The 26,887-nt window shown below is 34.4% G+C and overlaps 1 protein-coding gene across 1 annotated transcript; it reads right to left on the reverse strand.

The window, feature by feature from the left end:
* Positions 1–7,844: 7,844 nt before the first annotated feature.
* Positions 7,845–25,684, reverse strand: LOC132756643 (peroxidase-like). Its single transcript, XM_060747762.1, has 16 exons — positions 25,601–25,684; positions 22,954–23,100; positions 22,161–22,266; positions 21,124–21,344; positions 20,475–20,651; positions 19,822–19,867; positions 18,804–18,904; positions 18,267–18,368; positions 17,087–17,194; positions 15,364–15,599; positions 13,907–14,166; positions 12,992–13,075; positions 11,547–11,687; positions 10,319–10,497; positions 8,803–8,911; positions 7,845–7,977 (listed from the first exon to the last, which is right to left on the reverse strand). Exons 2-16 carry the CDS (start codon positions 23,081–23,083, stop codon positions 7,899–7,901), a joined length of 2,079 nt encoding a protein of 692 aa, XP_060603745.1. The 5' UTR covers positions 23,084–23,100; positions 25,601–25,684; the 3' UTR covers positions 7,845–7,898.
* Between the last annotated feature and the right edge of the window lie 1,203 nt (positions 25,685–26,887).

A 26,887-nucleotide genomic window follows, 5' to 3' on the forward strand; every position in this document is an offset into this window, starting at 1 on the left:
AAAATCAAAATTTATAATGTTCAGACAAATGTCAAAAACCCCAAACAAATTTGAAACCAAATAATTCACGTACACATTTAGAAACGTTAACTTATAGTTAAGGTATTGTATCATAAAACGTGCGAACCTCATGTTTCACTGTTATTCCTTTGCCCTCTTTTGACACTTATAAACTGTAAAAGACAAATACAGATTACGACACCTGCAAACACAAGAAATATTACAAGTTCGTTCGGAAGTTTAACACCCAAATCTTTTATTGGTTTCGGATCATCTGAATCCTCTGCTGATGCAGTTTTCTTCTTGAACTCCGCAATCTTCAGCCTGGCAAATGCGCTGTATCTTTTAAACATGTAACTATCTTCAATGTGCTCATTCACTTCGTCTATACACGTTGTGACGCCTTCAAAGTCTCGGAGCTCTCTAATGCTGGCAGAGGTCAAAGCCATACCCGTTTTGTTCAATACAACAGTCCCATATTCCATTTTGTAAATGTCAGAGGGATCCAATTTTACCCGGTAACATAAATGAGGTTTATCGATATTAATGTCGGTCATACGTTTTAAAATCGCACCGCTGCTGTATATATTTTGTAAGGCATCATCGCGAATTCCGTGGACAAATGATCCATATAACTTTCCAGAAAGTAGGCGCGGCCGAGAGTCATCTTCAAACAGTGATGTTACAACTTCAATGGACGATGATCCCGTTTCTATTTCAAGAAATGCGATTTTTGTCAGACAGTCAGATATTTGTTCAAGTAAATCGATATAGGTGGATCCAGGTTTTGTCACCGTTAGCAGGAGTGCATCAGTGTTTTCTGCTAGTTTCCACAGAGAGAAAGTGAAGTTTACGGAAATATTAGCAAGTATCTTTTCGACAATACCTGTGTAGGCCCTGTAATATGCGTATTTTTCAATGCTCTGCATTCTACGAGAACGAATAACCTCCAAGACAATGGTAAAGCATACATTAGTCATTCGATGAAATGTTGGAATACACGAGCCATCTATAGGATAGAAATTGACTGGACAAAGCACAAGTCTGCATAAAGCCTGAAAAAATATGTAATTGAGAAATGGTGTAATATCATGTATGCAATTAACCCAATGGAAAAGAAAAGAAGAAAATAGTACGAAATATAAACGTTTTGATAAGTTCAATTAACCAGAAAAGTCGCCGTCGCGCTCAAACTTTACACTTTCATTTTTTATATACATAGGAATTTCAAAAAGAACACAATAAAATAAAGATATTCTTGGTACCGTTTCATGGATTGGTATGAATCCCTTCTCGCACTTTTCCCCACTTCTTTTTCCAGTAAAAGAAATATTCAACAACTGGTGTTCGGATGAGTTGTACCGCCTTATTGTAGACACGTGTCCATTTTTTGTTGCGAAGTTCAATGTCATGCTATAACTTACTCCTGGAGGGTAACTTTGCTCACAGTTTGTTTTGAATGATCTTTTGTTGTTGCACATGTAACAGGCAATGTTGTTATATACGATGGACTCTTCTCTATGTTTAGAAATAACGGGCAGATGATATCTTGTGCATACTGTTTGAGTATCAATGTCGGTGCCGACTGGGCATGATTTGACATCAACTTTCCTACATCTAGTAACTAAGTTTGCAACCTGATTCCTTGGTTGATAAATTAAATTACAACCATAAATTTGGGTGTTTGATGTCATATAGCTAAGCAAACCATATGGTTCATGAGTGTCTTCGAGTATGTGACGTGCGTTAAAGGAGATAAAAATTACGTCCCACAATATGGCGTCTTGTAATACGTCATTCCCTTCGTTACACAGTAAACAATATTCATTTTTATACGTGTAGTTAGTCTTTAGCGACGTCACAGGGACAACCATATCAGGTCCAACATAATTCATGTTTGATTGTTTTATTTGGATATCAGCATTGCATTTCAGTTTCATGTCGTCTGCGCCTTTGAAATCCTTCGGACACTTTGCTATCATTTTGTATGCTTGCGGGTACTTATCTTCCTCCATATGGAAGTCTTTGCTTACTGCCTTAGATCTTACGCAAGAGAAGTTGTAAGTTTGGTTGTCAGTGGTCTCAACGTGCGATAACGATCCATTATCTTCATGTAAGTCTTGCTGAAAGGTTGCGTTCAGTTTTTCAAACCATTCGAATATATTGAATATACCATTAGCTTTTGTTATATTCCTATCAATTAGAAGATTGGCAATATGATAATCCGGACAACAGTTGCCAAAGTCCTTGCAATCTGTTTCGCAGGAGCATGCCTTGCAACAACTTGACAGCGGCGTTTTCACGGAAGTGTTTACGGATGTACTTATCGTACACATACCTGTACTCGGACAGTGTTCTCTTTGAAGGTCCATCAAAGTAAGGAGTGAATTTTCCGTGTTTGGCACCGATTCACAAGATCCTCTTTGAAGAACATGCAAAATAATAATATAATACATGGCAGTTTTCATTTTCATTTTTATATTTTAACAAAATATATTTTTATACTTAATGTCTTATTCTTCAGTATCACCTATAAAAAGGCGAATCATCCTTCTTTTATCCAATATCTTATTGTTAATGGCCGTGTTCAAAGTTTGACCGTAATTTTATACAGAGATCATTAAACAGCGCTTGACACGTTATAGAAGTGTAAAACATACCGATATATCAACTATCGCAGAATTTAGTCATATTCTACGAGAATAAATAGCTTTATGCGATGATCATGATCTTACCTCTTCATTAATATGTATAAAGTAGAGGTTAGTGCAGGTTTAACTTACAAGCACATAGTTTTAATGAAGAATATATATATATTTTGCAATGACATTGGTCAAAGAACTATACAGCTGCAGAAATAGTTTGTGTTTTTGTATTTACTCATAAGTAAGAGTCACGTTATCAATGTGAGGCACACGTCAAGCCTCTCTCAAAACTGTTAACACCTTGAATTTTGTCATGGACATAACTTGAGAACTATTAAAGCTATCAACTTGAAACATTGTAATTAGATAGATCGCACTTTGTAGAAGTGCACTGCTGAAGAACGAACTTTTACCCTGCCTACCCTAATTTTGGAGTTATTGCCCTTTGTTTAATTTTACACTTTGAACTTTGTCCAGGACAAAATTGAGAACTACAAAAGCTATCAACATGAAACTCTGTAGGTACATGTAGATACATCTGTCTGAGTAGAAGTGTAGAAATCTCAATGTGAAAGAATGTATTGCCCTTAAAAGAAGTCATGAAAATTCGTTTTTCTGACAAGCGCGTGTAGGGGGTTTTCGGCGCTTGTGACAATTTTAGTTTGATGTGTTGCTCACTTTTCTTTATATTGCTTTATTTTTTTCTTTTAGTTAGGCTTTTATCTGGCTATTCCCTTTAAAAGAACAGTAGAATGGTCACATCAACAATATACATTGCTTCTACATAGTATAGTCTATACACTTGGTGTATTGAAGTTGTCTGTCACGAGCCCACTTGCTCAGTAGGCCAGAGGTTCGGGTAAACCGATCTTTCCATGGCCGCATTTGATTGAAAGACATTGTATTCTTTGACACCATTTAGTCCTTCCTGTCGGGGCCCGCATCTGTCAAAAGAAACGTATTGGTCACACCATGTGGGACCATATTTTGCCGGATTAATACAGCTGTGTTTTATTGCCATTATTACGTTTCTGCAAAATTTGGTCGTAACATGCCCTGATCCTTATATTGCTAACCACATTTTTCCACATTTATCACCGTCGTTTTAATCTACCTTCATCAACGTAAATAATTCATCATCATCATCATCAACAACAACAACAAACACATCATCATCATCATCATCAATGATGTATCATCATCATCACAAATCGACAATATATTTGTTTAAGTCCATGCCGCCTTGCTTATCATTTTACCATTAAGATGATTACTGTATCAGTACAGTGTGACTGGCTTTGTCGAAAAGATGTGCAAAATATTTTGGAGATTAATATTTATTGACTTGAAGATAAAATATCGAATTTTATGCCCAAACTCTGAGGGGGAGGGGGAAGGGTTAAACTTTTTACCCGTGCCTGAGTATGTGTGTCTGGCCGTCCCAGAATCTTAAGTGTTGCTATATTAATAATTTAGTTAGGGTCATAAAATTTTAAATGAACGTTGGTCAGCATTATGTTATTGTGCTTCTGGGATTTCGCTTGTCGATCGGGCAGTCATGCCAGAGTAATTGCCCTTGACTAAGTCATATCGGAAATTGTCAACTTGTGTCGTGTGTAGCATCAACAGTATTTGAACTAGGGGCATGGTCGTGATACTTGTAAGCTTATCTAACGCACACAAAACGTGATTTTGACATGTACTTTACAATAACGTTATCCCACTAAATAGAATTAATTGTTTAACGCCGTGACTTAGATCTAAGCAAAATATTTTTCTTTAATCACGAAAAACCGATTTTTAAACATTTTCATGACACTGCAAACCAGATGTATAATTTTACAGTGGTGAGTACGAAAGGGGATAGTATGAATGGCGTTCTGTTCACACTCCAGATTTATAACTTGCTCCTCAAACGTTATGTTATGCCTAAAACCATCATTGTTTATAGATGACGATTGAATGCGTTGAGGTTTTTTCAAATTAATTGTTTGACATACTTAAGAATGCATTCTACATTTGCTTTTAGCATGGTTGTATGATCCATTAAAGCTCTAGCAAGATGTGTTTTTTTCCTGATGAATCACAAAGTATGGATGATACAATAATAACTCTAAAGGTGTTTTATAAGTGGATAACTTTTATTAATCGCATAAGAGTCTCCTTCTTGGAACTAACTGGTTTCAAATGAGGAATCATAGTCGTAATCCGAGTCGGGATCTAGCCAACAATTCTAGGGTTGAGAGGCAAACATTTTAGCCATTTGGCCACCACACCACTACCCCTTATTATTCTATCATCCATACTTTGTGATTCATCAGGAAAAAAACACATCTTGCTAGAGCTTCGTGACACATATGCTACAACCATGCAAAAAGCAAACGTAGAATGCATGCTAAAGTATGTCCAACATTTTTTTGAAACAACTTCAATCGTCATTTAGAAACATACAATGATGGTTTTAGGCATAACATAACGTTTAAGGAGCAAGTTATAAATCTAGACTGTGAACAGTACGTCATTCAAACACCAAGTGTATAGACTATACTATGTAGAAGCAATGTATATTGTTGATGTGACCATTCTACTGTTCTTTTAAAGGGAATAGCCAGATAAAAGCCTAACTAAAAGAAACAAGGGGGCCATGATGGCCCTGGAACGCTCACCTGACACAACCGCATCCAAGCAAAGTCTTAGACAAGCATCATGGCCAAGTTTGATGACAACTGAAAAATCAAACATGTGGCCTCTAGTGTGTTAAAAAGGTTTTTCCATATTTGGGCAATGTGACCTAATTTTTGACCGGACACGACCCATATTCAAATTTGACCTAGAAATCATCAAAACAACCTACCTGACCAATTTCCAGGAAATTTGGATCAAAACTGCAGCCACAAGAGTGTTTACAAGATTTTTCTATTTTTAGCTCCTGTGACCTAGTTTTTGACCGGACATGACAAATCTTCGCACTTGAACCAGAAATCATCAAAACAATCTTCCTGACAAATTTCCAGAATATTTGGTTCAAAACTGCAGCCACTAGAGTGTTAACAAGCTTTTTCTATTTTTAGCTCCTGTGGCCTAGCTTTTGACCGGAGATGACCCATCTTCGAACGTGACCTAGAAATCATTGAAACAACCTTCCTGACAAATTTCCAGAATATTTGGATGAAAACTGCAGCCACTAGACTGTTAACAAGCTTTTTCTATTTTTAGCTCCTGTGACCTAGTTTTTGACCGGACATGACCCATCTTCGAACTTGACTTAAATATCATCAAAACAACCTTCCTGACAAATTTCCAGTATATTTGGATGAAAACTGCAGCCTCTAGAGTGTTAACAAGCTTTTTCTATTTTTAGCTCTTGTGACCTAGTTTTTGACCGGAGATGACCCATCTTCGAACTTGACCTAGAAATCATCAAAACAACCTTCCTTCGTGGTCAGGTGAGCTAAAAATTAAAGCAATATAAGGAAAGGTGAACAACACATCAAACTAGAAATGTTCACAAATGCCGAATACCCCCCCCCCCCTACACGCGCTTGTCAGAAAACATTTTTAGTTAATAATTTCGCTCATAGGGAAAATGGATTAGTTTTTTATTTAGCTACTTCTGTGCTTTTGCTACTGCTGCGCTACAGCAATTGCTGCAGTACTGCTACTGCTGCGTTACCGCCAACTTCACGCTCTATAATTTTGCTACCGCTACTGCTACTGCCAACTTCATGTTTTATCATTTTAATACTGTTTCTGCTGTGCCACTGCTACTGCCAACTTTACGTTTTATAATTTTGCTACTGCAACTGCTGTGTCACTGCCACTGCCAACTTCACGTTTTGTAATAAAGCTACAGTCGCTTCGCAAGCTCCGCTCCTTATTAGCTTTCTTATTTGCGAAGAACACCCAATATGCACTCTAACCTATACGTGTTTATTATCATTTTACTACTGCTACTGCTGTGCAATTGCTTCTGCTACTGCTTATTAAATGTTTTATAATTTTGATACTGCTACTGCTGTGCTATTGCTACAGCCAACTTCACGATTTATAATTTTGCTACTGCTACTGTTGCGCTACTGCAAATGTTGCGCTACTGCTACTGCTCTGCTACCGCCAACTTTACGTTTTATCATTTTGCTACTGCTACTGCTGTGCTACTGCTACTGCCAACTTCACGTTTTATAATTTTGCTACTAATGTGCCGATGCTACTGCCAACTTCACGTTTTATCATTTTGCTACTGCTACTGTTGTGCCACTGCTACTGCCTGCCTCCCGTTTCATGATTTTGCTACTGCTACTGCTGTGCTACTACTACTACCAATTCACGTTTCATAATTTGCTACTGCTACTACTGTGCCACTTCTCTACTGTCAACTTCGTGATTTATAATTTTGCTACTGCTGTGCCATTGCTACTGCCAACTTCACGTTTTTTGTTTTTGTTTTTTTTTTTTTTTTTTTTTTTTTTTTTTTTTTTTGCTTCTGCTCCTTCTGTGCTTATGCTGCTGCCAACCTCGAGTTTTATCATTTTGCTACTGCAACTGCTGTGCTACTGCTGCACCACCGCTACTGCCAGCCTCACGTTACATGATTTTGCTACTGCTGTGATACATGTACTACTTCTACCAATTCACATTTCATAATTTTCTACTGCTACTGCTGTGTCACTGCTACTGCCAACTTCACGTTCTATTTATTTATTTTTTGCTACTGCTACTGCCAACTTCACGTTTTATAATTTTGCTACTGCTACTGCTTTGCAACTCTTACTGCCACTTTCACGTTTTATAATTTTGCTACTGCTGTGCCATTGCTACTGCCAACTTCACGTTTTATAAGTTTGCTACTGCTAGTGATGTGCTTTTGCTACGGATACTGCCAATTTAATTTTTATAATTTTGCTACTGCTGTGTCACTGCTACCGCCAACTTCACGTTTTGTAATTTTGCTACAGCTGTGCCACTACTACTGCCAACGTCACTTCAAATTTTGCTACTGCTGTGCTGCTGCTCTGCAACTGCTACTGCCAATTTCAAATTTTATAATTTGGTACTGCTATTTCTGTGCTACTGCTGTGCTACTGCTGCGCTACTGCTACTGCCAACTTCACGTGCTGTGTCACTGCTAACTGCTACTGAAAATTTTTAACCGACCGACCATTTACATATAAGAAGGGAAAATGAAAGAGAAAAGACATACTGGCATCACCTGGATTTTATTATTATCTAACTTGAACAAAATTAATATCTACATCAATAAAATCGATCTCGCCAGAGATTAAAATTGATACCAAATTGGGTACTGCAGCTCCTCACATTGTTTTTTGTAAATCTGTAATGAAAAAAGAGGGCCATGATGGATTACCTATCTCCGTGACCATACGACGCTTTTCATGGAATGACAAAAACATGTCTCGTTGAAGGTTCCATGATAACCGTCATATGAACACATTCACGGATGTTTATGAATTCAAATTTCACCACTTCCATGAATAAATGTTGAATTCTGCTAAAACCGGTGCTAGGGGTAGTGGACGATAGCTTGCTGTTATTAGTATCGCCCATGAACAGGATCATTCAAACACACACTCAACCTTTTCAATATTGCCCTTTTACTTAAAAGGGTAATATTTTTATAACAGTAAGTATATCATTTGTTAACATTTGGTTGGAGCAATTTTGTCAATAAGGTTATCATTTATATAACTTTATAAGAAGTCCACTAGGCAATGTTACATGATTAATATCAGAGTTCTGTAAAATAAATTTTCAAGAAAGTTTAAAATGTCTTCCTATATAAGTCTAACTAAGCTATGTCGCCTCTAAAACACATATTTCGAAAAGCCGCAAAAGTTGTGCTACATTCAAAATATTTAAGCTCTGCAATTGGCAGTTTCTTTAGAGACCGGTTTTTTTTTTAAATCCCCAAATGGCAAGATTTATTTTTGTAGAAGTTCACAAGGCAATGCATTTTGCCAATGCACAAGTTCTGGAACATGTTTGGCATATTGCCTTGTTCAGGTTGAAATTTGAACCAAGATGATAAGCTGAAATAAATTCTAGAACTTACATCAACCCCCCCCCCCCCCGCACACAAAAGGGAAAATTAATAAGAAATTAAAAATAACAAAACGTAAATGTGAATTTAAAATGATACCGTGTATGAACATCACGCTGTAGGAACACGTTTTCCTGAATGCTTTCAAATGAAGTGTTCAAACATAAAAGTGTTGACATCTTCACTCTCTTTATTTCCATAAGCTCAGCTGGAAATTGAATATAAAATATATGCAATGTTAGAGCAAAGGATAATCATTCAAAAATGCCAAATGATATATCTACATAGCTTTTCAACAAATCTTGTTCACTAACACTACGGTGTTTGTGACGTCACTATATGAAAGGAAAATATTTCCTTTTCATCGTATGTTTTGGATTTAGCCATAAAGTGGTAATTTGTTCCCTATATAATGATTCTTTTTATTCCTCTATCAAATTAAACGTGTTTACATGCAACCGCAGCTATGAAACAAAAATAAATAGGTGAAAATCGCATGCTCAGTTTGGATTGATCTGGGGCCTTATTCATTAAACTCCTTAGTTTCTATGGGAAATATTTCCTTATCTTGAAGGAAACTCCCTACTAAACTTTGAAGTCAAAAATCCCTGAGGCAAGAAATTCCTTAATTTTATTTTTGTCTTAAGGAGTTTTATGCAACTAAGGAAATTCTTTAAAACTAAGGGAAATCTAACGTATTTTAAGGAAAATCTTAGAATCTTAAATTTTTCCCTTAGGAGCTTTGTGAATTCGGCCCCTGTTCAACAAAATCTGTATAATTATGTAGTATAATATTTCGCATGCACTCTAGCACCGTCTTTAGCCGTATATAACATTTCCCTCCGATAAATGTAATGCAGTTCGTGGAAAACGTTACATTACATTGTAACTGTACACAACACTTACACTTTTGTACGTTGACAAGAAAAATAACACAAAGAATAATTGAATATGTTAGTGTATGAATCAACTGACTATTTCAATATTTTACTCAAAATGTGATGATTTTAAAGAAATGGCACTATTTAGAAAACTGTAAAGTTTCACCCAGAGTAAATAAAAAAATATTTGTAAACCTTTATCATTACGAGTCTTTATAGTTTTTAACTTAAGCAATTGCATTTTTAAAGATTGTTTTGTTTCTCTTTTGTAGAATAAAAAACTAATAATATCCTGGAATTCTGTGACAGTTTTTTTTTTAAGAAAACATGAAAAGTCATCAGAAGAATATCATATTTCGTGTAACAGATCCTGTCACATGTATTTTAAAACATTGTATGTGAAAGGCAGCTATTAATTCCCATACAAACACAACTCATCGTTCTACTAATTTTCTTTCTCTGACAAATATTTTGTCCCACTCATTTTGTATTTGTAATCGTGCTTTTTTATTTCATTTGTGATATAGAAATAATATAACATGATGAAATACTATGTTATCAGGAGTTTGAGGATAGAAAACCTTTGGCAGACATTGAAAAGCAGACACACACTCCAAAATCAGTGCCTCCAGCGCTTTGATCTAGATAAAGGCTCAGTGTTTCAGCCAAACTTGTTTAATGCATCATATTTCATTTTAAATAAGTATATTGCGTGTTGCTGACACTATATCTACCTGTTGTAAAACCGATCCATGGCTGATGGCTGTCCCTTCTCTCGAAGAAGAACCTATCCCCATCCCGAAGTCGCTTAAATTGTTTTGCAAGAATACACTGACCCGTGGGACCCAAAATGCTCCCAGCTGCACGACGCTCACTTAAATGCCCTGTGAATAAGTCAATATCCTCTGGACATCTAAAATAAAACGGCAAGCAATTGTATATCTCGTTTATAAAGTAAGTTACCAATTTCATCACCATATTTACAATAATTTTTTTTAAACAATATATTCACATGTGTACCATGTTGCCTGTCGGACAGATGTTGACACAGTATACATACTAGCGCTTATGTTAAGAATGATAGCGTTATTGAAAATACAAGTCTTTACTGTTTTAAAGCTGCATACCTCCAAATGAGCCAAATATTTCCAGATAATCAAACTAAAAAAAATGTACTGGGAATTTAAGAAAAGTAAAACAGATTCAAGATTCAAGTAATGATTTACATGTATCATATGAACGATTAAAGACTGACTTTGCAGTATTTATCACCGTATTTCTATTGCTTGAATAACGCTGTCAATGATTTGTTTGCATATTTTTTTGTACTTTACGTGGAATGAAACTGCCGAGTGCAAAGTGTAAGTTACTTTCTTTGTTCACTTTATCATTTGTCAAACTTTTCATCAAAATTAGCATGAACCTGGAGGCAAGCTGCTTTAAGTCAAGCTTTACCAAAATAGTTGGCTACAAAGCTTCAGGTAAATCAACCTTTATCTGCTGCCGATAGCAGATTCTACCCATTAGACCCGTGCAGACCGAGATTATCCGTGCAGTCTTATCATGGTTCGCATTGTTCGCTATTTAGTCAGTATGTATCTTGAAACTTGTTTCATACAAACGATCAATGGCTTAGTCCACGGAGGCCGAATAGATCAATGGCTTAGTCCACGGAGGCGGAATAGATCAATGGCTTAGTCCACGGAGGCGGAATAGATCAATGGCTTAGTCCACGAAGGCGGAATAGATCAATGGCTTAGTCCACGGAGGCGGAATAGATCAATGGCTTAGTCCACGGAGGCGGAATAGATCAATGGCTTAGTCCACGGAGGCGGAATAGATCAATGGCTTAAGTCCACGGAAGCGGAATACATAGAGATAAAACAAATATTGTGAATGCATCAGTTAGAGTCAATGAGGATGATAATTCTGATAGAAAAATATTGAAAACTATTTACATACGAGTAAACTTGGCTAAGGAGATCAGCAATATGTGGATCGTGGTCAACAAGTCCTCCATAATCTGTACCAAAATGAGTCACGTCTGAAAGACCACATTGTTTCCTGAATGCATTGTATCCCGGTATGCCATGATCTCTACCTCTGAAACGTATTCGAATATAAATTTGTATGTTTATATGATCTTAATACGAACTGAAGTTGCAATATAGTAAATCTAAGGTAACATAGGCCTATATGAGATATTTGTTTGTTTGTTGTTTTTTTTTTTTGTTGTTTTTTTTTGGGGGGGTGGGTTTCTTTGTATTGCAAGACCACTCGTGACAAATTGGATGTTGTGTTCTCACTCTGTTAAGTATAATTTGATCTTGCATGACAAACAAACACTTTTTCTGATTATTTTTTACCTTTTTAAATCGTGAATAAAGCCATGTAGACTGACCTTCCACGTAAGGTCATGCGATCTTCTTCGTCGAGAAAAAAATCTGTTAACAAAGGTCATCCAAGGGAGAGGCCAGACATGTCCTTTAAAGACAAATGGTCTTTACTTGGAGGTAACTTTTAATAATCAAATAAGGGATTGCCTCAGAGGTGGCCTTTAGCACGGGTTTGGGTGATTTTCACGATAACTGTACTTGTATTTCAATTTATAATTTTCAATTTTAGGTTTTGAACAGTGAACATGTAAAAACGCTTGGCGATGTAAACAGTCAAAGCTACCGAAGCTGGGTCCAGTAAAGGACTTCGACCTTTGATTAACATAAAGTCTGTGATTCCTGTAAAAAGTGTGTTTCAAGACTGAAGAAACATTAACAATATAGTTACGTTCTTATATTCTCAATGTGCCAAATTATTAAGAACACCTATGAATGAATTATAGACAAATCTTTGACAAACATGTATAATTTTTATCTTTGTAGCTGGCGTATGGGCGTGACAATTCTGCTTATTCCCCACACAATTATGCGTAGATATTTCAGAAATCCATCAATAAACGACAGAACTGATGACCAACGCAATCATCAATGTTCTTTTATGAAATTGTACTTTTAACGTGTTAGTGTGTCCTTGACCTTTGAGCTTTCAAGTTGTTCTCACACATCACACTCTGTTTACGTACAACATACTTAAGCCAAGTACTAAATTTTTAAAATTTGTCAATGAATGACAAATATATGGACTTAACATGACCATTAATGTGCTATTATTTTATAACTTTTGACATTAATGTCTGATCTTGACCTTTGACCTCTTATACTAGCACTTGTTCATTACATTTTTTTTCCAAAATTCATACAGGAATAAAACTTATGTACAAAACACGGCCAGTTTTTCACAATCATGACCTTTACCTTTGAGAAGATTTAATAATTCACCGATTATATGACTTACAATAAATAATATATTTTTGTTCATGTGTTTACATACCTTTGCACGTGTTTACATACCTTTGCACGTTTAGCGAGGCTAAATCCATGGAGTCGTTGTTGTGATCTTGGAAGAGCAATGTCTGAACGGCTGGTTCTAAATGTCTGAAATTAAATTAGATGTCTGAACGCCGGGCTTCTAAATTAATGTCTGAAATTAGATTTCATGTCTGAATGTCAATGTCTGAACGCCGGGCTTCTAAATGTCTGAAATTAGATTTAATGTCTGAACGCCGGGCTTCTAAATGTCTGAAATTAGATTAAATGTCTGAATGCCGGGCTTCTAAATGTCTGAAATTAGATTAGATGTCTGAACGCCGGGCTTCTAAATGTCTGAAATTAATTAAATGTCTGAACGCCTTGTTCTAAATGTATGAAATTGAATTAAATTGAATGCCTAGTTCTAAATATCTGAAATTAATTAAATGTCTGAACGCCGGGCTTCTAAATGTCTGAAATTAGATTTAATGTCTGAACGCCTGGCTCTAAATGTCTGAAATTAATTAAATGTCTGAACGCCTTGTTCTAAATGTATGAAATTGAATAAAATTAAATGCCTAGTTCTAAATATCTGAAATTAATTAAATGTCTGAACGCCGGGCTTCTAAATGTCTGAAATTAGATTTCATGTATGAATGCCTGGCTCTTAATGTCTGAAATTAATTAAATGTCTGAACGTCTTGTTCTAAATATCCAAAATTAGATTAAATGTCTGAACGCCTGGCTTTAAATGTCTGAAATCAAATTCTATTTGATATACAAAAAACGGTCTTTACGGCAGCCAAACAATTTACTGAAGTGATCTAGGCGTATGTGTCTCTTAACAGGGTGTCCTTTAAAGATGAAAATGGGATTTGGTTTTACAGACAAGCTGTCAAGATTTCTTATCTATAAAATGCTATTTTACAACGATTATTGTACTTGCAAGAATCGTACCTGTCACTGAAGGGACACTGGGTTGAACTTGTCCATAGCAGAACTTGCTCTAATCCATAGCCGTCATTAGTATGGTAAAGCTCTGGGTCGAAAAATAAGTTATGTAAACGTCTTCGTGAATCAAACTCCTGCCCGTCATTAGCCATCATGGAAACCTCTCTATGTATGAGGGTATGACCAAAACGAAGACCAGCAACCGCGAAACTGTTAGAAATAGTAGCATCAACTAGAGGACTGTAAGTGTCTTTATATCCATAATGCTGAAAATATTTATTTATTTATTTAAATAAAAATTTATTCATTTATATATTCATTTAAATAAAAATGCATTAAAAAATTATTTATTTATTTATTTTAAATAAAAATTTATTTATTTTTATATTCATTTAAATGAAAATTTATTAATTGATTAATTAATTAATTAATTAATTAATTTATTAATTTATTTATTTATTTATTTATTTATTTATTTATTCATTTATCTATTTATTTATTTAATTTTTTTATTTATTTATTTCATTGGTTTGTGTGAAATTTGCCGATACGAGGATTGAGAATGTTAACTGGATTAGAAAGAATAAAAAGCATATCCTATATATTATAGCATTTGTGAAGACTTAGCTCAATGTCCCTCCCACCATCACCCTGGGGATTTGGCTAGTATGTAGAGGTCATCTGAGATGTGGATATCAACTTAAAAAAATTTTAGTGAAAATCGCCCACACATTGACTTGTTTCCTCCTCAGGAAAACTAGTTTATTTCCAAACGCCCTTCTACAATAAGCATTTACCCTTGTTAAATTTTTGAACCCCTCTTAGAAAAAAGTCATGGAGCCGCACTTGTAATTCTAAATGCAAGGCCAGTTTTTACGAATGAACGGACTGACGGGCGACATTATGTTATGGTGTTATTTCTTTGATCTCGAAAACTACCATAAGCAAAATTTTCGGATCTCATTAGCAATTTTTTACCCCCTTAATAAGGCGTAATTTGGTATAAAACCATGAAATCAACTTGTGCATTGACGCATACACCTTACTCATAAAGAAGGGCGTTCGGATGTCCGGACGGACAAATAGACAGGCGGACGGATGGCTACCTTCCCCTTTACCTGCAATTATTTATGATAATAATAATAATAATAATATTTTCATTATTTCTTATCAGAAGGTAGCACATTAAACTCACAGGGACCCAGCACAGTGTTGGGATAGTGTAAAAAATCATTCAAGAAAGAAATATATACTGTATATATAATATAGTCTATATATTATATATACAGTATATATTTTTTTTCTAGAATGACCTTTTCACACTATCCCAACACTGAACTGGGTCCCCGTGATTAAATTTATAGAAATTTAGGCACAAGCGTATAAATATTTACTGATAGCCTACAACAGATAAGCATTTATAGTCAGTAATGATGATAATAATTTTCTTAAGCTCAACTTACCGCAATATCCAAGTTATATTCTCTCATAACAAGAGGCCCGAGTATTAATGGTAGATATTCGGAGTATACTATATTCTGCCACTGGGCAATGTTTATCTTCCTCGCTTCCTGATACAAGCGTTCATCTTCCCAGTGAGGATTAACGGCAGATAATCCCTCTGCCAGGCGGTTATGTTCGCGCATTAGAATTGTATGTATGGATGAAAGGCCGGGTTGTTCGTTCACTCGTTCGTCCCCTAGTGATATTACAATCATTATTACATCATATAACAACAAATATTGATTACCTTGCATAGTTTTACTAGTACAGTTTAACAATATTACTAGTGCAGTTTAACAGTGATAACCTTTTACCCCATGAGCATATTGCGAAAAATGGCCGTTTTCATTGAAAAGCCTCCTGTAACAAGTTCAAACTGCTATGAAACTATGAAAAAATGCTTCACTACTGATGAAACTTGGCACAAGTGTTGACTAGACCATAGCCTCTGTATCATAAACTTCCTGTTACCATGGCAACGGGGGACGTCTCAAAATTGCCAACAATCACTATTTTTGCATTGTTTTTTCTCAATGAATTGAGAAGGGGGGGGCAAATCCCCCTTCTGGCAACCCCCTGATGTAACATTGGCTGGGGGCGCCGCAAAAAAGTGGTCACTTTTTAAACAACATTTCTCAATCGAAAAACAGTGATTGGGGCCTAAATAGGGTATTTTTTCACTGTTTGAGGCCTCAAAAAGGGGGGGGGGGCAAAAAGCCGTCGAAACACGCTTATATAAGGGAAAAGGTTAACAAATATGAAATTAGAAAGGAACATAAGAAAAAAGAAAGAAAAAAGTAGTTTTATAAAAAGTTGCTGTTATAAAGTGGCATATATTTTCTTCGAGTTATGCCCCTTCTCGGAAGAAAATTTCTATCACTTGCAACTCCGAGATTTTATTTGAAATACAGTAGTTTTATTTAGTTCAACAATAGAAGGAACATAACTATTCTAATTAGAAACATTTCATAGCCACCCCCTCCCTATACAGGTATTTGAAAAATGAACTTCTTGCTTTTAATGATTGATGCTGTCATAATATACCTGATCTTCTAGCAAATTAATACATTTATAGTTTTAATAAAATCACAGTGACATCGACACGCGAACTAATTTGTATAGTTACATGTAGCACATAACAGGCTGTCCAGCATCCCTAAAATTCCTAAGAAATCCTTTTTTTAGTTTGGCTAAAATTCCTAAAAAATAAAAAAATTCAAGGCGATTCCTAAAAATGCCACATTTTCTCACTTGAATTCCTAATTATGTTCATCTTTTGTTATAAACATACTTATAACTTTGAAAATGTTTTCATTTTATTTCTGTTTTAAAGCTCTTTTATAGCCATAATCTATGGTGTACAATACCAGACAAACATTGACGAACAGCCTATAACATTAACACATTGATATGGCCCTGTGACATATGTCACGGCCAGGGGCGGCAAATTGAGTTGTCCGTATTGTCCAAGTTGTCCCACAGTCTGTTCGGACAAGTTGGAATTTTGAGGAATGTGCCATATAAATATCATACGGACGCGTTCAGAAATGGATGAAATTATTACATAAAAACGGTCAAGTATGTAAAATTCAGATTTTGCCGGCCCCGGTAATTGCGTTGGCGCATTGTTAAATATGTATGTAAATATTGTCAAATATAAGTTTAAATAGAATAAATTTATACCAGATCGTGTACAATAATTGTGTGGAATATCTTGTGGTTGTCTAAGTTCACAAAGTTCGTCTTTCGGATCAACCGCTAGCTTAGAATTACCTACGCTCTTCAATTTACCTGTAAAAATGATAACTCAATTTAGTTTATACAGAATCTAATAATAATTCACTTTGATTGTGCTGGAAGCTTTAAAATTATAGGACCATTCTCCAGTCAGTTCTTGAAATAAAAGTATAGAATAAAAAACAAATGCTTTTCAATGAGTGTAAAGTTTCTTCCTCAAGAAAAAATACGGCATGACCCTATCGGGGTTTGAACCAAGGCACTCGGCAATATATTATAAATTAAGCTTTTAATATTTGAGCCGCGTCACGACAAAACCAACATAATGGGTTTCGACCAGCATGGATCCAGACAAGCCTGCTCATCCGCTCAGTCTAATCAGGATCCCTGCTGTTCGCTATCAATTTCTTTACTTGTTATAGGGTCTGTAAGCGAACAGCATGGATCCTGATTAGACTGCGCGGATGCGTAGGCTGGTCTGGATCCATGCTGGTCGCAAACACATTATCAATACAGTATGTTTATACAATAAGTCCGACGAGTTATTACCATCCAGGCCTCATACAGGGTAGAAATAAAGACAAAATATCCACTTAAATGTCATAACACAACCCTTTTTAAGAGCGGTAAAGCCGCACTAATGAAGAGATAAAAGAGTAATCCTGTCAAATTCTTTTTAAGGGAACTCCACTGAGGTCAAAAGGCCTAAAAATAAAAATGAAAATTTTAACATTAATCAAGTGAAGCAACTGCAAAAAAAAATCTGAAAAGAATTCGGGAAAATTTTGTGATCAGAATTTAATCGAAAATCAATTTTCTGTGCGATTTTAAGCCCGATTTGAAAGAAAAACGTTTAAACGTTTTTCACTTTTGGATTATTTTGCAAAATATAATGATGGTTGTGTGAAAAAAACGGGGAGAGGGAATGGTCTGAAAATAGGCACAAAACTTATTGGTCTAGACATAGATCGAATTGGGAAAATATTTTTCAAGTCCCGTCAAGTCAAAAAGCCTCAGTGGAGCCCCTTTAATTTACAAGTAATAAGTATAAGAAATTCATGTGATTCACAGTATAATAAATATAATTTGACAATATTAGCATTTTAAGTTTTTGTGACACACTTACCTCCTTCAAATAGTCTAAGACTGTCGGATTTCTCTTTAGTTTCTGAGTATATCATAGACAGATCAATATAGGAAGTCTGGGAGTTTGTTTGTTGACGTACATCTGAAAAGTTATTTTATTCTGTTTTTCTGTAGTTTTCTACTAAACTTGAATTTCGATATTACAAACGTTAAATGAATGACAAAGAGTCATTCAATAATGTAAAAATAGCTTTTTATGCCATTTCATATGAAACGGCATCCCTTGGATTGAAACCGTTATATTTTCATAATAATATTTTCATAATTATACTCTTAGGTACAAAATATAAAAAAAGGCTTTAAAATAATAAAGTGATATGTATCATGAATACTAAAGAGGGAGAGGTGTGGGTTATGAGTTCAAAGAATTTGCTCATATTTATCTAACTTGCAGTAAAACAAGATAAATTACTTCAATGTTGGCTGAATAGACGGGTATACTTTATGTTTTTCATAAGAAGGATGTCTGAATCTGGACAAATTACGCATTATAAAAAAATAATAGAAAATAACTTACCATCACAATCTCTTCTAGCCAAAGATCTTCCAAAGCTCATGCATCCACCAGGTACAAAATAGGGGTCATCTAATGGAATATTTATAGGGAAACATTCAGGGCTGTTCGTAGAAACAACAAAACATAGATTAAAAAAAAGTGCCATCTTTGTGTGGTTAAAGAAGTATGCATGTTTAATAGAAACATTAATAATCAGTAAATGGTGACGTGGCCGAGTGGTATAGTAATCTAAGGATCGCTTGACATGTGGTTTCAAATCCTGTCAGGGGCAAGTCGTTGTTTCCTTGAGCAAAGAACTTTTCACTCATTGCCTCGTACTGGTTGGTTCCAGGAAGGTTCCAGGAACGTATTCGAGACTGTTTCATAAGCTTATAGCTTCTAACATAAACGAGCTAAAATTTTGTATACACAAATGTTCTAAATAAGCTATAGATATTATTTAGTACTCATTAGCCGAGGTTTCAAACCTCGTTAGGGGCAAGTTATTTCCGTGAACTAGAAACTTACCACTCACTCATACTTAGTATTGGAACAGATTCCTTAGTATATTTTATTACTTATAAAAATTTTGACAGGTTGTATGGAAAAAACTGTTTATATATGGCCATAAAACTGACAGGATAGTAATTACGAATTTTTTATACAGCGAGCTTCATTTTTCAGAGAAAAAGTGAGGTTTTTTCATATATTCACAGCAGCTTTACATAAGATACTATAAATTTATTAACGTCACGATTATCCAATGAAAATCTACGTTACAAACGTGAAGCATTATGAATACCCTTATACATGTACCTTCTTACAGAATCGAACTAAAATAAATACTGTATAATAAATAAACCAACAAAAAAACTCGACAGAGAACTCGATAAATGTAGTAAAAATAATTGTCCCGTGATATTTTTTTTCGGTTTTGAACGACAAAATAACGCACGTTTTTGAAGAGCTTTCGTCAAAGGTCTATGAGCCTCTTGAAAAAGATACATTCATTAACTAAACAACATCAACGATTACTTACTTTTCTCTATCGTCCATACAGCATTGAAGGTTCTCTCCATCAGGTCCTATAAAATGTATGAAAATTACTGTAGCAATAATCATCAACAATAGGGCTTTATGTGCTTCCAGCACGAAGAGGACTAAGTAAATTAGTAATCATCAATACATTACTAAATTTAAAATTTGAGTAATGATAACTTTCCCCGTGCGGGCCAGAAAGTTTCATCTTTTTTTAGTTGGAGACAGGAGACGTAAATAAAGTTACCAGAAAACGATTGTGTTTAGTACACTTCTGCAGTAGTTACATTACAACTGTTACAAAGATGTCAGAAATACAAAATTAACAAAGTGAGCCGAATATAACAACCAAGTTTACATTAATACCCATTCGGATTTCAGAGCAAAGATGACAGAAACTCACAAACTTCCTACATCTGATAATATTTTGCTATGAATGTATATGCTTATCCAACCAACTTAATATACTTTAAGAATAAATCTGGAGAAAAATTTCGATAGGCGATGTTATTTTAAAGTCCAACCACAATTTTTATAACAAGTAACTTGTTTGTCCAGAAAGTAGTGGTAAGAAAGCTGTATCAAAAGCACGTAAGAGGAAATGAATACCATCATTACTTGTGACACATTTTTATCAAATGTTTGTTCACTTACTTTTAATAAGTTCAGTTAGAACAACGTCATGAGCGAGAAACTGTCCAAATTGCATCATCATGTAACTTAACCGTTCATCAAACACCATATTGTCGTCTGCTCTGTGTATAATATTACTTATATGGCGTGGACTCGGCAGTTTGCCGCTGCAGCCTATTGTCCGTGGGCTACCCTTTGCTAGATCAAATATAAGCGTTTTATTATACATGTATGTAAAAGGTAAAATATATTCTATCAAATTTTAAAAATAAGGAGACATGATTCACTATTTTACTTACTGAACATTTGGGTTTATCATACGCAAAGCTGAAAGCTGTACCATAAAAAAAACCTTAAAATTATTTGCTTCCTTTTAGTTATCATTAGAATACATGCAGATCTAGACTATTTCACCAACCAGTCTTACATGTATATCTTTTTTTCTTTTCCCCCATCACGGCCGAGTGGTGAAAGTCACTGACATTTAGTGAATTGCCCTGGCCGCTGTTGGTTCGTATGTCGACAGAAATTTTGGATTCTTTTATATAATATATAAGGAACCTATTCAGCTAGCTCTTCTTCTTTGTCTCGGATTTTTTCATTGGTCAGTGCACTTTATGCGTCAGTTTCTGACCAATGAAATACTTGAAATCTTGTAAATGATATTTACCGTCATCGTAAGCATTTGGCAAGTCCCTTCTTTGAGCCCTATGTGACTTGCCCCATAAAGGGTTGAGCATATTATTACATGAGCCGTCTATGGTGCGGTATTCGTATTCGGGCGAGCAAAAAGTCGTCTGCGTGTTACATTCAGATTCTAATGAATGTGACGAGCGTCGTTTTCTCTGTTTTCTTAATGGACATTGTAAATCTAAAAATGCTGGATCACATCTGAAATTGATTTAATATCAGCAAATAATATTTTATATATTATTGTATATAAAATAAAATCTTGTTACGAGTCCAAGTACATTTATTATTATAAGTAGTAGTAGCGTTTCATCGGACATTCAAACAGCTAAATTCAAATATAATTTTGGTGTACTTGAACTTTTTTGAAGAAACAAATACGAACGTCTTGAATTCTCGGGTTCATCTATACGAATGCACAATTTCATCTCCATGAATTCGCGAAATTGTGATTTCGCGAAACTGAACTAACGAAGTTAAAATCGCGAATTTGTGAAATCCGCATGTTGAAAGCATGAATTCATAAAATTAAAATTATGAATTCACGAAGATGAAATCGGGAATTTATGAAGTTGAAATGTCCCCCCCCCCCCCACACCGGTCTGTCGTAGTTAAATATGCAAATTTCCCAGTTTCAATCATATACATATGTGCATTATTGATTGATTGATTGATTGATTGATTCATTCATTAATTCATTCATTCATTCATTCATTCATTCATTCATTCATTCATTCATTCATTCATTCATTCATTCATTCATTCATTCATTTATAATATTGCATCAATAAACTCTATACAAGAGTAGTTGTAAGTATTTTCTACATGAATTCACTTATATTTTGAATTAAAGAATATACAATGCGTCTATACAAAAAAACAATGCGTCTATACAAAAATACAATGTGTCTATACAAAAATACAATGTGTCTATACAAAAATACAATGCGTCTATACAAAAATACAACGTGTCCATACATGTACATTGTATATATTAGAATGACTGAGGTGCCTTACCCATATATTCCAACATAAGTCATGATTGCATTGCATTTCTTATTACATTTCTCTCCATGTGAAATACCATGTTTATCTACACAACTGTACGGCTCGGAAATTTCTCCTGAAAAAAATATAATTGAATAATAAATAGTATTATTTTATTGAAGTTTGTCTTAAGGCAAAATATCTAATGCTTAATAATTTTATCATTTGCTTCAGAGTATATTTATTATTATGTTTAAACTCGAACTATGTGATACAATGCTGTAATTCTAGTCGGTTTTAAAATAATTGCAATCTAACTGCGACAATATTTAATTGAAAGTATTTATTTACACTGGATATTGGCCCTATATGGCATTTACCACCAACACAGGGGACAGACAACAATGGAAAAAAGAGTCTCTCTTGTTCTTGTTCTATCCTTAGTGCTGGCGTGCACGTCACGGCTTATTTATTCTCATGTATGTTTTAAATATTTGAACCATCCATGTTGTGTTTAATGTCCATTATATGTATTCTATACCGAAATAAATTTATCTATCTATTTATTTATACAACACTTATAATGTATCAAATGCAACATTTAAATGCCTTCGGTTAAAATGTATACTGAAACTTAAAATGAAAAGAAGAAGCTGTGGTCACTATGAAAATTAACCACAGCTTTTTTTTTTCATTATGTTGTCTATGTACAATTTTTTAGATAAATAAAGTTAGGACTTTTTTCATACGTGTCTGACTTTGTCATATTAAAAAAATCATTTACTAGGAATGATGGAAAATTATTAACAACAGAATGTCTTACCTTTATAAAACTTGTGTATTGCTTCTTGTTCGGCATCTTGGCATGTATCCGCTAAGCAGGAGATAATTTGGACGGAAAGACACAGCAAACTGATAGTGAAAGTATGTAGAAATAGATGACATCTTCCCATCGTATGCTTATTTTAACCTGTACAAAGGTAAGAAGGAAAATGATAATTCAATAAAAAAATTATATAATTAAGACTCTATACTGTTGCTCCTATATTTCAATATTTTCATTGATATCGCATATAATGATTTAACGAAGTTCCTTCATGTATTTTCTATAAAATGAAAGAAAGCACAAAACGTTTTTATTTGTGAAAGTTCCTGATAATTTTCGGATTTTTTACAAAAAAAATTATGTAAGAAAAGAAAAGAAACGAAAAGAAGAAAATCCCTGCTGATTCACTGCGAAGAAGCTTTTTCCAATATTCCTAGTTTTCCACCCCCATAATGTCCCCTATGCCCCTATTAAATTCAGATTACTGTTATGATCCGTTCAGGAAAAAAAGGCATTGTTGCTTAGTAAAATTATCATTAAATGAATCAGATTGTTAAATAGATTTCTCCAAGAACGACTGTTTGTTGTTGTTGTTGTTGTTGCTGTTTTGGTAATTATAACAGTCATACAGGCGTGTATGGTTTAGAAACATATAAAATACCCTCTGATGTTAATGTAAATGTATATCGTTAGTAACACTCAATGACTGATAAAGAAAATATTACCATGACAGAGGTATGCATACATGTAATTATAAACTACACCCCCCTTATATCCCTTTGCATTGCTTTCACCCTTTCCGAATAATAACAATTCGCAAGGCAACACACTTTTTCATCTAGCATTTGTTTATACATGCAATCACTTTTCTTGTGTTTTATTTCCCCTACTTTAAACACATTCTGAAAGTGCGGATACTTTCTGCCTTTCCTGTCTTATACACATTCTTAATGTGCGGGTTTTTTTTTGCCTTTCCTATTTTATACACATTTTGAATGTGCGGATCTTTTTTTGCCTTCCCTATTCTATACGCATTTTTAATAAATGGATCGTTTGTCTTTCCAATTCTATACACATTTTGATTGTGCGGATCTTTTCTGCATGTCCTATTCAATACACATTTTGAATGTGCGGATCTATTTTTTGCCTTCCCTACTCTATACACATTTTGAATGTGCGGATCTGTTTTGCCTTTTCTATTCTATATATACGCATTCTGAATTTGCGGAACCTTTTTTGCCTTTCCTATTCTATACGCATTCTTAACGTGCGAATACATTTTTATTTCCTATTCTATACGCATTCTAAATCTGCGGATTCATTTTGCCTTCCCTGTTTTATACGCACTCTGAATTTGCGGATCATTTTGCCTTTCCTTTTCCATATAAACTCTTTATGGATGGATACTTTAAACGTATATTTTGCCGTTTCTGTTTTATACACACCCTGAGTGTGGATACTATTTTCTTTTACCATTTTATACGTATTCAAAAGGTGAGGATAGCTGGATACCGTTTTTCCTTTTCCTTATTAATGCGCATCCCAAATGTGCATTACATTTTGCCTAGTTTGAATGTGTGGATATTTTTTACCTTTTAGATTTTATACACATTCTGAATGGATCATTCATTCTAGATACGTTACCTGCTTCTTTTAATCTCAACCTTTCTCTTACACATGCTCCGAACTCCCATCTGACACTTGATGGTGAATTTCACCCAACCAAAACTTCAAATTTCACATACGAAATATCTTATGTTTTAAATGCTATAGCATTTGTAATATTCTTTAAAAAATAAAAATGTATCGTAAACTGTGATATACTGTGCTCAATTTGATCTAAAAAAATGTTGACAATTGCTACACAGTATCTTTGTAAATATAACATTGACACGTTTTGACTTGATACAAAGTAGATATAATAAGAATTGTACACACTTTAGTAGGTCACAATATGAATGTACAGCGTCATTAAAAAACTGGCAGTTTTTTTTTTAAAAAAAGGGCCAACTTTACATGTCTAGTTATAGGGGACGCAGCATTCTATACTCATTTTATTCATATTTTTATTCAATTAGACACATTCATTGAAGGGGCTTCACTAAAGTTTTTTGACATAACGGGGCTGGCGATTATTCTCCAAGATTAATGTTCCATTTGATGAAGTTCATAACTAAAAGCTTGTGTTCGAAACTTCAAATCATTCGCTCACTCCATTTTCCAGAAAAAATATTCTAATGGCAAAGAGTGACCCAAAATTGGAAAACGTTCCACGCCACGCTTTTCACTCAAAACGGGCGAAGAATAGCACAAATATATGATTTCCATTTATTTCTGAGTATATGTCTTAACTATATTTTGCATTTCTTTCTGTTTTAAATGCTACAATTGATCTATATCAAAAATTCAAATTTTATGATTTTCAGACCTTAGTGGAATTTCTTTACTTAACACAAAAATTACATGTAACAACATTTTTCGTTTCAAAATGTTTGAACATTTTTTTTTTGCCAATGTGAAATTCATATAATACTCTCACAATAAGTAAAAAGGAAAAATGAAATGCACAAAAAAATAATAGAATGGCACAGCCTAGCATATTATCCACAAAAATAAGTGAAAAGATAAAATAAAATGGCTTAACCTTAATCTAATAATCCAGAATGAATCTGTCAGTTCCCGTGTCCATACCGTCTTGGCGGAACTATATGATAACTCAGGAGTGTTTAGCGGAAAACCGTCGTATATAAAACATAGCAAAGTGAATAGCCATCGGCTGTATAAATGTGTGTACATGCCTTTATAAATTTTCTAATAAAAAAGAAACTGATGATATAATAAAACCTATATTTACATCAGTGGGTTTTAGAAAAAAAATGTTTACCGACGTTGAAGGTTTGAATATATGGTTCACTGTTTAAATATCGAGGTGTTCTTATATGAAGATGTATTTCTGTTAATAACTTTCTACTAATACTATGACGTAGAATTTAAGTATTTATTAACATGTTAAGATAAAAGATTATTGAATGCAATTTTTATTTCTTTTTCTTAAATAACAAATCCATTCATATACATATATCATATATATACATACATGCACATTTCAAGATATCATTGTAATACACTTTTATTCATACTATTCTCTTAAACTGTGTTCACTATTTTGTTTTAGTTGTGTAATGCATACAAATAACAATCAAAAGCTGAGACTTTTGTAATTACCGCTATATTGTGAATAGTTTAAACTTCAAAATACAGTCTAATATGGATGCACATTGTACTCTGTTTCACCAACAGGATATTTAGCACTAATTTAATGCCTATTCATTCACTGAAAAATTGGGCTGCAATTCAGTAACACTATTCTTCAGAATTGAAAGATTTTTTTAAAAATTTATTCGAACGAGTACTCAGTTCTAGCAAAAGTTCCCACTCTGTTATATTTCCGATAGCTCGGCTTATTTCCGCAACTCAGCAGGTGTCGTGTTTTCGTACAAGTTTAACGTAAGCACACGTGACAGGTGAATTGTTAGTTTTGGATTCAGGCCTTATATAGTTTTTGCTTATTTATAACATTTTCTTTTTGCTTATTCATAACAGATATGCATTATTCCGTATTCGTATGTGGTTATTATAGTATCATACACACTCTAAATGAATGCATAGTTGATTTGCAAAAGAGACACACATAAAAAATCGACAGACTGTAACCCAGGCTAGTGAAATGTCACAGCCAGCCAGAAACAAGTGCGAATAGGTCACTTTAGGGAGCGAACTTTGTGGTTACATAACACATTTAGAATTTAAATATAGAAGATGATATACACGGTGATATTAATGCGACATATATGCAGATAGTATAGTGTTTCATCATATGATGATGATAATTCATTTGATGAACTTGATGGTATATTCAATTGTACTCTTG

This window comes from Ruditapes philippinarum, unplaced genomic scaffold (genome assembly GCF_026571515.1).
Source record: "Ruditapes philippinarum isolate M1 unplaced genomic scaffold, ASM2657151v2 ctg5091_1_1_1_1, whole genome shotgun sequence".
Classification (NCBI taxonomy): Eukaryota; Metazoa; Mollusca; class Bivalvia; order Venerida; family Veneridae; genus Ruditapes; species Ruditapes philippinarum.